General features: G+C 38.1%; 1 protein-coding gene across 2 annotated transcripts in view; it reads right to left on the bottom strand.

Annotated features, from left to right (window-relative positions):
- The window catches only part of LOC116987498 (septin-2), a 93,720-nt gene that overhangs the window by 19,985 nt on the left and 60,452 nt on the right, over positions 1-13,283 (bottom strand). For both annotated transcript variants that reach the window (XM_033043564.1, XM_033043565.1), the window contains 2 exons: positions 7,590-7,673; positions 3,946-4,003 (listed from right to left, as the gene is read on the bottom strand). In XM_033043564.1, the coding sequence (XP_032899455.1) occupies positions 3,946-4,003; positions 7,590-7,673 (142 nt within the window). The remainder of the gene's footprint in view (positions 1-3,945; positions 4,004-7,589; positions 7,674-13,283) is intronic.

Raw genomic sequence — 13,283 nt, 5'->3', positions numbered from 1 at the left:
ATGATTCTTTGGCAGAAAGGTGGACACAAAATGCTGGAGTAACTCAGCGGTTCAGGCAGCATCTCTGGAAAAAATGGATGGGTGACTTTTCAGGTCGGGACTCTTCTTCAGGCTGATTGTAGGTGGGGGGAAGGGGGTGAGATCTGGAAGCAAGAACCAGGGCAAATCAGGGATGGCAACAGATGACCTCAGGCAGGGAGGTTCCCCCAATGGCTGATTGTAAGCTAGGGATATTGTGATCCCAAGAGTGATACATCATTGTGAACTGTGGTACTGATTAATGCATGTCAGTAGAGGAATGGTGGCAACGGGGAAGGGAGGGGTGAGCGGAAGGGACCGTTTGTCAAAGTAGCCTAAAGTGAGAGAATTCAACATTCATACCGCTGGGTTGTTATGCTGCTCAAGCAAAATATGAGGTGCTATTCCTCCAATTTGCCTGGGTCCTCACTCTAGCAATGGAGGAGGCTCAGGACGGAAAACTCACAATGGGAACAGGAAGCGGTTAAAATGGTTATTAACTGGAATATCCAGTTGGCCTTGGTGTTCAGCGAAATGGTACCCGAAACTTTGCTTGGTTTGCCGATGAACAGAAGATTCTAATGGCAGTCCTTGAAACAAGGTTTTACACATACGACACCCACCGTGAGAAGTTTGAATGATGCTAGGTACAAACACAAGCATGTCTTGAATTTTTTGGTCTTCAATTACCCCCTAAAGTACCAAACTCTCATGATCACACATTCTGTGGACCCTGATTTCACACACAACATAAACAGTGCTTTACAACTGAAAGAAGATCTGTTGATTGTGGGAATCAATCATTTCAAGTTTTCATTTTATTACAATATTTTCAATAAGACTAAAAAAAAATTCATAGATTGGAGTAGAATATCTTTTTTTTTTTAATTAAGCATGACCCAATTTATGATAAACTGATGCACTCTCGCCTAATCATCTTTATGTAGTAAGGGTTTCCAAGTTCCACCTTCTAGCTGTTGTGTAATTTGCTTTTATCGCTAGAACACTTGATAGGTGGCTAGTGAGGAAATCAGATAACCATTTGTGGCTTCAAGGAATTTTATACAGATAAACATGAGTTTCCTTAGCTTTCCCGGGTTTCTTGGATGAAATGCCCTGTCAAAGAATGCTGGCAGAGAAAACAATTGCAACCCAACATTGCTTGAACAGCTTGAGTAAATAATGCTGGCTGCACCTTCAGGTTCAATGAATTAGAATTTGAATATAATAAATTTTGTCAATGGATGGTTTATCTCAGGCATCTTACACTCGAATGGCTAATTGGAAGTCTACTGCTTAATACTTCTTTTCTGAGTAGCATCTGCTTTATAACAGAAGCATGGAAAAAAAGGTGACATTGTTTAACTGCTCTACAGAGCATATGATGCCCATATACAACGTACCGGTTTAGCACACAATATTTCATATATGAGCAAAGTAAGGAAGTGCTGGCAATTCTAGCTCAAGTTACATTTAAGATACTGCAGTTGGTATAATTAGAAGTCCTGGGGAAACAACTCTTGCCATTTATCTTATAAAATCCCAAAGAATAATAAGATTGAATTTGATTGATGGTTTCTTCTTAAAATGAGGCATTTTGTAGTTGTAAAGGGGTCTGCATGTGGAGAGTAGCACTGGACACAAATATAAAAGGTGGATTGGCATACCAAGGTCACAAGACAGAGTTAAGAATGAAAACAAAAATCAGGGTTCAAAAGGCAAAATATTCAGAACACATTTTAGATGTGTTAGATAAATGCAGGCGTTTCACCACAAACACATTCTGCAGGGATTTCTAGATTAAAAACACAGAATATTATACCACAAAAGACTGTCAATCAATCGCTAGCTGACAGCATCAAACATCTCCGATGCTGTCTCTATTGAGTTTGCAATTTCTCTTTGTAACCCAGCAGGTTTCCTCCAGGCGCTGCGGTTTTCTCCCGCATCCAAAAGATGTGCGGGTTGTGAGGCCAATGTAAATTGACCCTAGTGGGAAGTTAAATGGTAACATTTGGGAAAAGTTAATGGGAAGGTGGGGAAATAAAATGTTCGATGGTCAGCACAGACAATCATTGGCCTATGAGTCTACTTCTGTGCGCATGGCACAACGTCTACAATTAGATCCCCCTATTACAATTAGCCTAAAGAAGATTCCCTACCCAAAACATTGACTATCCATGTTCTCCAGAGATGCTGCTTGACCCGCTGAATTACTGCAAAACGTTGTACTTTATTTGTAAATCAGCATCAACAGTTCTTTGTGTCTCCATTTAACCATCCATTTTGTTTCTCAAGTTTGCCCTGACAATTTCACTAATTTGTAAACTACCAACCCCAGTTCTCATGTATGTACTCCTCAAAGTAGCATCATTTAAATTATGTTGATCTCCATGTTTTTACTCCCAGACGGAATAGGGACAGTGGAAAGGCCAAGGGAAGCAATGATGGAGGTGTATTGGATGTCAATGCATACTACAGCGTTGGTCAAAATCAAACAATTGTTTGTATCTCTCTTAATCTCTATATTCTTTGAAGTGATCTGCTTCTCCACGTCTGTCTTTATCACAGTACAGTCAGCACGTGGTCTGCTGCCAGATGCACAATTCTGCACCATTCTGAGCAAGAACATTCTTGGTTCCTTTCTAGTGTATTTTCTTTTGCAAATGAATGTTATGCTTCTTACACCAGATTTCCTCTAAATCCCTCAGCTTTTATTGAGTTTTCCTCTGGCCATCATCATCATCATCAGATAGAACTTTAATGTAATTTGCTCCCTGAAAATGTTTGCTCAGTTGTATCTGTAATTTTCTCTTTGACCATTCCATCATTGACAAAATCTTTACATGTGGCCCTGCCAACATCCAGGTTAAGTTTCTCTCTTTCATACATAAAATTGTCGACCAGGTCAACCCACTCCATCTATGTTAGACGATTAATAACTCCTCAGTTTTGTTTTAGCAACTATTACCTGTATAGTTTACCCGTGAATTCCTTTCATGTTGTTTGACTGAAAACTTTAAATTTCAATCATGAATTCTGCATCAACATCCGTAGTCTGTCTCAAATATGGGCTCTTATCTGGGAATATGAAGGAGGGGAAAATCGCTCTTTGAAATTGGACACAATACTTTGGTGTTGTCGTGAGCAATGAATACAAAAAAAGAATACAAGCAACAAGTATCCAGAAAAATTGAAAGAGTAACCATGTTCTATGAATCTACAAAGTTTATACTACAGCAGATTTACATTAAAAGAATTGATTGGCCTGAAGAATAATCTACTTGTTTTCCAAAAGGAGTCGGACAGACCGTTCCAATTTGGACTTTGCAAAGAAACTTGGATATGAGCAAAGTTTAAAAAAAAAATCAAATGGCATGTATTCAAAGCAGAAATTCACCATTGCTGTTAACCAGCACAGATGTAAATAATTCTTATTGGGTGCAGCAGCTTTTCCAGTCGCTGTATACTGATGATGGATATAGTTAAACAGCCTGCAGGCCCATCATAACCATACTTGTCCCAAATTCCATGTAAATCACATAATTCAGTATAAGACAGAGTTAATCAAGTGGAGGTCAAGTACTTGGTGTAATATTACTCTGTCCTAAACTCCATTCCCACCTCCTAACAAAGCAACTCCGCATTTCTCACTTGATTACTGATGTTTAGCTGATTTAATTCAATAAAATGCATGTCCTGGTAGAAGAGAAATAAAAGGTCACTGAGTACAAAGAGAGCCAGCAAAGCCTCTGTAAATAATGAACCAATGAATTCCAAAGAGTTGGATATGTTATTTAATTGATTATTCACAGACAGAAGACATAAAACTATGTAATAGTCAATATTTTGTAAAGAATAAAGATAATGGTTTATCTTTCTTCTCTTGATTTCTGCACATTTATCTGTTGAAATTAATCCACTCACCTCAGCTTCCTTCTGCAGCAGCATCTTGTCTTTGTCAACTGTTTCATCTTCCACATTCCTGTGAGCAAAAAGAGATAATGATAACTTGGAAAACTCAAATAGCATGGCCTTCCATATAGAGCTAGACAGTAGACTCCAATACCAACCTTCTCCACAGGATGGTACGCAAATTGTGTAGTATTTCAGCACCTGGAAATTACCTAAACCTAATGCTTACAGAAGTGCAACTGCAACCACCTCCCCCACCACGAGCTAGCAAGATTGACTAGCTTAGAGTGGGGGAAATAGGAGAGTCAAGATGACACTTTGCACATCATAACAGCAGCAGGAATTATTACTACATTCTAGCTTAGTTTGGCGAGGAAAATAATTTTAGCAGAGCTCAGGGCATTAAAAATGGAATCGAGGGCGTGGCTGTGCAGAAGTGGTGATTTGAACGAGTGCAGAAATAATAAATAGTTAATAGTTTTTATAACTGCAACAGGAGATGGAATTTAATTGAAGGATATGAATGAGAGATCAAGTGCAATAAATAATGACCTCTGTATACACCAAGTCCAAGTAAATCTGACCATCCTGGAAATCAATTCAAAACACTTTTCTATCTCAATATTTTTCCAACTTGGCTCAGTATATTTGAAGCAATTTATTGTCATACATTATGTGTTCCAATTTGACCCAAAGAATGTTTTGACATTTCAACTTGCTAAGTAGAACAATAGTAAGGTCCAGGGGCAGACACTGACAGCTGCAGGACTACTGAACAGCTTCTTACACAATCCTTCAGCAAAGCCAAAAGGTGACTCAACACATTCTCTCCTTGGGTGGATGTTATATCCTCACTCTTGCTTTTACTCTCTCAACACACCCAGTGAGCTGGTCTTCCCTTCAATGATTTACTGCACAATTATTCACCAAGGTTTAATGTTCGAGTATTGTAACAAAGGAACACCATTTTGTGAGATTTGCTCAAAGTTCTGGAGTAAGATAACAGCCAATTTACACGAATTACTCACAATCATCTGCACTGCAAAAATTTCTGCCGGCATCTTATTCTAGATAAGTATAATGCGAATTTTATTAGTCATATTTATGAATCCAACTAAGCGGTTAAAGAAAATAATTTTGTCAGTATTAATCGAAATGCTTCCAATCAAAAATTGGAAAAGAAAGAAAACGGGATGTATTTTGAGGTGAAGACAAAGTAAATTAATCAACATTGATACAACCATAGCTTAAAGAAAATTATTTAGAGTGAAAAACTATGGTGAGTGACATTCAACAGAAGTCTTTGCTTGGCCCTTTGGTATACTTCCATACACAGTTACTTTGAACAAAGTAAGCCATTTCAGTACCATAATGGAGTATGACAAATTTAAAAAACTCTAAGCAAACATATAGGCTAACAGAATGATAGATCAATTTTTGTCAATATGAAAACTTACCATTTCTAAGACAACTATGTCTAAAATTGTAAGACTGATATATGTTCGGAAAGTCTGGATTTTATGAAATGCAAACAAGTTACTTGCACCTGTTGGCTTTAGGACATAACATCAAACAATCACAGGAAGAATTCAAGGGAGATCCAAAAAATGTAGAGTGATTGGAATGTGAAAACAAGCCCAGAATTCTTTTGAAAAGGTCTAAATAATTGGAGGATGTGAGAAGAAACATGAATGCGTTTAGCAGCTTTTTTTCTGTATGGTAACATTTATAGATTCAATACAACTAACCGAGAACTATTAAGCAAAAACACATTTTATGGAATATATTTCCCCAATGTTCATCTCTCAAAAGCTAAACTGCCACTACCTCAATACAGTTCAAATAATATTGATCAAATGATAATATGCATTAAGAACAGAAAATTGCTCAGAATCAGATCAGGGATCATTATGGAGAATGCATCAAACCGAGGACCTTTGATCTGAACATATCTAATGAAAGGTCATTGAGCTGAATGTTACTGCTATAACTTGCTCTAAAGATGTTGCCTAACCAGCTGTCTGTATTCTAGCATTTTGTGCTTTAATTTCACATATACATCTCATGTAATATTTTATTTTAATAGCAATGCACAAGAACTCACAGTTGCAAACATGCACAACAAATCAAAGTCTCATGTAGCCTAACGATCTATAAACTTTCTTTTATTTTCTACAGCAAATTATTGAAACATTATAATCAATAATTTATTTAATTTCTAAAACTTAGAGAGACATAGAATGTGGAAATAAGCCCTTCGGCCCAACTTGCCCACACTGACCAACACGTCCAATCTACAGTAGTCCCACCTGCCATTGTTTGGACCATATCCCTCCAATTCCGTCCTATCCATGTACCTGTATAATTGTTTCTTAAATGTTGCGTTTGTCCCTGCCTCAACCACCTCCTCTGGCAGCTCGTTCCATATATCCACCAGCTTGTGTGAAAAACTTACTCCTCAAACTCCCATTAAATCTTTCTCCCTTCACCATAAACCTATGGTTCTTGATTCCTCTACTATGGGCAAGGACTCTGTGCATCTACCCGATCAATTCCTTTTATACACTTCTATAAGATCACCCCTCATCCTCCTATGCTCCAAGGAATAGAGTCCCAGACTGCTCAACCTCTCCCTATAGCTCAGTCCCTCGAGTCCTGGCAAAATCCTCGTAAATCAACTTCCGTACACTAAAATTGTGATAAAGAAACTGCAAGCTATGTACAAATACCATTCTTATGCAAGTATCTTACCAATAATAATATTTATTGAAAAATCTTTTGATTAATGTAAAATCTATATAATATTAACTTACTCCTTACTCCGCAGTGAATATTATTTCCTTTTCTCCACCCTGTAAATTAATTTTGTCCTTTCACTTTCAATTAGATTCCACACATTTATAATATCAGGGAATTCAAAATATGATCTAGGCCTTGTACAGCCTAAGTGTCATTATCTACTCTTTGTATTGCAGCTACCTTCATCAGAATAACAACATCCTATTCACTTTAAGATTACTGAAACTACCTTTCAGCTGGTGGCTGAATATTTTGTGATTTATGCAAGTGGAAACCAAAATACTTTTGTTCTCCCGTAAATCCAGATTCTTGCCCTAAAGAAGCAAAACATAAACATTTGGTGGTGTCCTTAATTTTTTCCACTCATGTGTTTGCTCCTCAGATACTCAAAATAGTTTTGGCCACTCTTTTACAAACCATTGAATGACATGATGCAAGAAATTCCTACAGGAGGCAGTAGAAATTCCTACAGTTCTCCACTTCCTCACCCAATAAGTCATATTTGCAGCCGGCACAGTTAGGAAATTTAAACATTGGTCAAGTCGAGGAAACAAGTATTTTTTTGTTACTTCTTATGCCAAAAGCTGCAGAAGCCAGTGCAGCACAATCCATTGTTCTAGTTGAGATTAATTAATTCAACACAGATGTAGGATAAAAGCTGTGATTTCAATGACTCAGCATACTTCCTCTCAAGTAGCCTAATAAACCTTAAAGACTGCGATCTTTGAATTTAAATTGCTAACACATTAAGAACAATTTTAAATTCACACCAGATGATCTAAAAGTGAGCATTTAGTAATAGCTTTCCTGCAGAACCCAAAAGTATACAAGGCACAGAGAAGAAAACATTAACCAACCTGCCAACACGCTTCAGCCGCTCTGAACGGAAATTTTCGTAGTGTAGATCTTGAGTGACTTCCTGCAGATCCTGCATGTGTGTTCTAGAAAACAGGAAGGATTTTAATATGAAATATCAGTCAGCCAGTGTCTTTTCCTGTTTCTATGCTTCTTAGCGATTTTCAACCACCTTTCCCAAGCTTCTTAAGGTTACCCAACTGAGGATAGCCTAACGGCCACACTTTCAGTCTTTCCAAGAATGAGTCATTACCAGTCACAAATAACACTGGCCACTCTTCTCCTCTTCTCCAGCTTAGATATAATGATAAAAAACGAAAATGCTGGAAATTTACAGCAGGTCAAGCAGCACTATCGGTAGATAAACTGTCAACATTTCAGGTTGATGACCTTTCATAAAGAAAGCTGACTATTTCTTGCAGTTTATGGTCTTGTTACGGATCTCTGGTATCTGCATTTTCTGGCTTTTTGATTAGAAATTAATAAGGCCAAGAAATGCCGCATGGCCATTTCTTCTGCTGCATGCCAAACAAATCAGTGGAAACTGATCACATAAATGATCGCCACATAAATGATGAATGATTGTTCTATCTGGGACATATGACAATAAACCACTTTTGAATTCCCTGCACCATCATCACGGGATCAATTGAAGCTACATATGCATTGTTTATTCAAAGTTAAAATACTACTCCGGGATATAGAGGAACAGATTTGTATACAGATTACCAAAAGATGTCAAAGCAATAGGGTTGTCTTTGTGGATGACTTTACCTTACCCAATATTGACTGGGACTAACTCAGTGCCAAAGACTTAGAAGGGGCAGAATTTGAGAGTTGCATCCAAGAGGATTTCTTGAAACCAGGGAAACGGGCCTTTCAGCCTAACAAGAGTCCTCTCCAACCATTGCACACCCATGAAAATCCTACTTTATATTCCTTGCAGTTTTGTTTATTCCTCTCAGATTTTACCACTCACATGCACACCACACCAGGAGTAATTTGCAGTGGCCAATGAACTTACCAACAGCCACCGGAAGACAAAACTGAATCAGGGTTACTGGATCTATCCGATAATAGTACCCCACCCACCTTGCCTCACTGTGCCACCTCATGGCTGTCTGCCCAGTCTTGAACAACTCTTCTGTACTAGTTTCCCCCTAGCCTTGCATTCCAGACCTTTCAAAAATGTGTCTACCTCCTTTTCAAGTCCCTCCAGTGATCTCGCCTTTGCAAGCCTCTGGGGTGGAGAGTTGCAGAGATTCATCAGGCTGTCAGAAGAAATTGCTGCACACCTCTGTTTTAAACGCCTACTCCCAAAACTTGTAACCGTGTCTTCTTATGCAAAACTCTCCCACTAGTGGAAAGAGCAAAGTAGTGCAAGCACAGCTGCTGAGAAAGTAAAGGAACCGCAGGATTCCATGCTGCAAGCATGATCAGATGGAAAACTACAAACACAGCTCACAACAACCAAAACTACAGCACTTACATGAATCGCCCTCCTAAATATTTCAGATTGTTAATCTGGCCCTTCATGACAGCAAATTATGCACTACTGACCTACAGTCATGTACAAATTGGTGACCGTCATCTTGTTGGCCACTAGAGGACCTACTATTCCAACAATTTAATGAAAACCTGGAGATTGAATACTGACCCTTGTAGCAATTTCAAAAGTTTGCTAACAAACAGAACTTCAGTTTCCTGAGGGAAGCCAAGCTTTGGTTTAATGTTTTGAATTGGAGGTAGGAGGCCTTTGTAAGAATGGTGAACTTCGTCCAAATGAGAGGCATCTACATTTAGGCAAAGAGAGTACATGAAATGGAGCTGGCAGGAAATGTAGAGGAAAATCCCATTACTCTACAGATATATTAAAAGGCTGGCTAGGATGACAATTAAAGATCAACATGGTCATAGAAACACAAGGAATGGGGGAAATATGAAATGAATACTTCTTATCTATTTTTAGTTTTAGAGATACAGCACGGAAACAGGCCCTTCAGCCCACCGAGTCCGTACCGACCAACCGTCCCCGCACACTAACACTATCCAACACACACTAGGAATAATATAACATTTTTATACCAAGCCAATTAACCTACAAACCTGTACTTTTTTTAAAAAACTGAGGAGTGGATCGTGGGAGCCAAGCAATAGGAATTGTGATGGAATAGATCATATACAAATTACTAAAAAAAAATTTATTGTCAGTTTTAAAGCACATTAAGGTGGATAAATCCCGAGGGTCTGACCAAGTACATGTTTGCCTTCATTGAGAAGGGTCTCGAGCACAAAAGTTGGCACATCATGATACAGCCTTACAAGTCGTCGGTGAGACCACATTTGGAGTACTGTGTGTAAGGGTATAATTGGAAATGGTGCAGAAGAGATTCACCAGAATGTTACCTGGGCTTGTTGGTTTGAGTTATAGGATGAGGTTGGATGGACCTGAACTTTTTTCTTTAGAGCGTAAGAGGCTGAGGTGTATAAGATCAAGAGCGACACGTGCAAAGCAAATCTTCACAATCTCTATCCAGGGTAGTGGATTCGAAAACTAGAGGGCATAGGATTAAGATCAAATGGGAGATATTTTATAGGGACCTTGAGATTAACTTTTTCACTTAGAGAGTAGTTTGTATCTTGAATGACCTGCCAGAGGAAGTTATTGAAACAGATACAATTATGAAATTTAAAGTACATTTGGACAGATATATGGATGAGAAGGGCTTATGCATCTAGCCCAGTATGTCAACTTAATCAGCATGGACAAAATGTGCTGATTGGCTCGTTTCTGTGCCGTATAGCTCTTAGCCTCCAAGAGTAAAATAAGATTCCTGGAACCAAGCACCTCCACACAGATTCAAAGGCAGCCACTGATTTTAGTGCCAGCCTCCTTATTGACAGAACTGTCAAATTATCCATGCATGCCTTGTTGTCCACTCTGAAGAAATTACTTCAAAGCAAGATGTGTCGCTGTGATTGGCTCCAAACGACTGTGCAGTGCATTCCTGAAACTGGAACCCACTAGACAAGTGGGGTGTGATAGTGAAGCAAACACTACTCCACTGCATCTACTAGTAACACAGTGCATCAGTCCACCAATTAACCATGCATTAGAAAATTGAGAGTTTTCAAATCACCCTAAGTGGAAAACCTACAACAATATTGATCTTTAATACAAAATGCCAAACATAGTTCAACAATTTACAATTAAAATAAGTTCTCAATACACGTGTCTTTATCAACAATGGTAAAGGAAGTTGGAAGCATTGCCTTCATTTTCCTTGTCCATTGTCTCTTTGCCGCTTTCCTTTCTAGCTCCTACTCAGTATCCGATGGTTGCATTCTTCTATTTTGATGGAAAGCTTTTTCTAAGCTATTTTTACCATAGGTAAAATTAAAACTAAATTCAATATTATTTTTATGTAATATCTCCATATATCTTTGCAGAAGGACACTGGACAACAGCCAGGATCATGTGTTTTCCAATATCTGTGCAAAGGAGGCAGTGATCAATTAACTTGCTCAATCACTGACCTGGCAAAAAATGATGTTTGGCACAGTAACACAGCGGGTCATTGTGTCGTAGCGCCAGAGAACCAGGTTTTATTCCTGCCTGTGTGGACTTTATACATTCTCCCAGTGACCACATGGATTTTCCCTGGGTGCTCTGGTTTCCTCCCTCATCCCAAATACACGGGTGCTTAATTGGCCATTGTGAATTGTCTCCAGTGTGTAATGCACTGAATTTTGGAAGAATTATACAAAAAAAGGGAATAACATATGATTGGTGTAAGTGGATGGCTAATGGTGTTCGATAGGTTAAAAGGTTTGCATTGGTACTGTATCACTCAATGCCTCAATAGAACAGGGATCTTTGGGTCTGATGAGTCTGCTATTCACTGGAATAGCTTAGTTGATATTGTATAATCAGAAAAGTCCACAGAAAACAATACAAATATCAAATGATAGAAGACTACAATTCCTGATAAAAAATATAGATGCAACATTCCAGTTTTTCGCATTTATACTGTAGTGCCATAACCATAACTTGATACTTAGTTTCCCCCGATAGAAAATGGGTATAGTGTACAAGGTTACAATGAATGACAGTTTATCCCAGAATATAAGAGTAAAGCTCATGCCATTAATCTTCAACCTTGAAAAGCACTGCTTGGTAATTTTCTACTGTTTAAACATTTATAGCTTCCACCATGGGTCTGGTGGAAAAACTATTAATTAACAATGTTTCTTACGTAATATGAAATCATACAAAGAAACAATCTTTAATTATTAATGTTGCCATTAGCATTTAATAACTAAGATAATTCTACTTTAATAAAGTATGAACAGGAGACAAACTGAAGATTCATCTTTTGCTGAAATCCATTAAAAAAAAACATATAGGACAAATAATTATAGATTTACTAATTTGTAGTTCCTTTTTAGTTGCCATATCTGGGCCACTGGTTTAGCTAACCAAGGCAATCATATCTGATGTGATCAACCCTATTTTTATCATTGATCATGAAGATCATAGTTTTGATTTGACTTGTTAACAGCAGAGCTTAGCTGAACAACTGAAGCTTAAATATAAAATTTTGCTGATGAATTGTAGCTGGGTCATAAAGCTTTAGCTGCATAAAACATTATTGCAATAGCAGTGAGGTCATTCGCTTAAATGAGTTTTTACAACTGCAAGACTAAAGGTAAAAATAAGGCAAAATATTTTAATGTTGTTGTATTATTTGGTGTTTTGAGTACTTTTGTAATTTCTCAATAGTTAAATAAATTAAAGGAGACATTCATAAACTTCAAGTGGCCCCCGTAGCATTGTCAGACAGTAAGACAGGGGTTGTGGTGGTTTTGCTCTCAGGTCAAGACTTTTTCCAGAAATATTCTATTGATGGGGCTTTTCTGGCCGATCCACGAGGCCCGTATAAATTGTATCCGACACTGACATCATACAGCTCCAGAATATTTCAGCCCATAAGATAAGCTTCCCAAATGCTGCCACAGTCATAATTTTGTCACATGGCAGACAACAGGACCCAATCAGCAAAATCCAGATCAATATTTATTCTGCTTGTACTATTACTTCAGGCACACCCTTCCATGCCTGAGCAAATTTATGCATCCTAACCCATTTCTTTTTCTCCAGTTTCTTTTGTTGATCTTGTCTTGACTATCATTTTGCTGAACATCATACCTGTTCAATGACTTGAATATCCTTCTCAAAGCACAACTATATACAACTTTCCAATTGCAAAATGACCAGCTGGAATATGTTAAACATTTATAATATGGTACCCCATGTTTAAAGATGCAGGGTCAACTTATGTTCTCACAGAAAGACCAAGGCAAATGGGGAGAAAATAAGGGAGGTTTGATATGTGTTCAACATTGAGTGATTTTGATGGATGAAATAGCTCAGAAACTGCTCAATGCCTTTCCTTTTTTTAATAAAATAATCCTTGCACACCATGGACTGCACACCACTTAATAGCCTGCACACCACTTAACTCAGGCTATTAGTTAACTGACTGATTTGTACCTAGGAGTCCGCTTGGTTATCTACTCTTTGTCTCACTCCCCAAACCTCCATCTCTCACCCAGGGAAGCAGCCCATAAACTTCTAATGCTCATGCAATGAAAGGAGAATTATGGATAGATTGTTCAAGGCAATGATGGAAAAA

This window comes from Amblyraja radiata, chromosome 25, assembly GCF_010909765.2.
Source record: "Amblyraja radiata isolate CabotCenter1 chromosome 25, sAmbRad1.1.pri, whole genome shotgun sequence".
NCBI lineage: Eukaryota > Metazoa > Chordata > Chondrichthyes > Rajiformes > Rajidae > Amblyraja > Amblyraja radiata.
The sequence above is the reverse complement of the archived record's forward strand: the minus strand, read 5'-3'. Positions and strand labels throughout refer to the sequence as shown.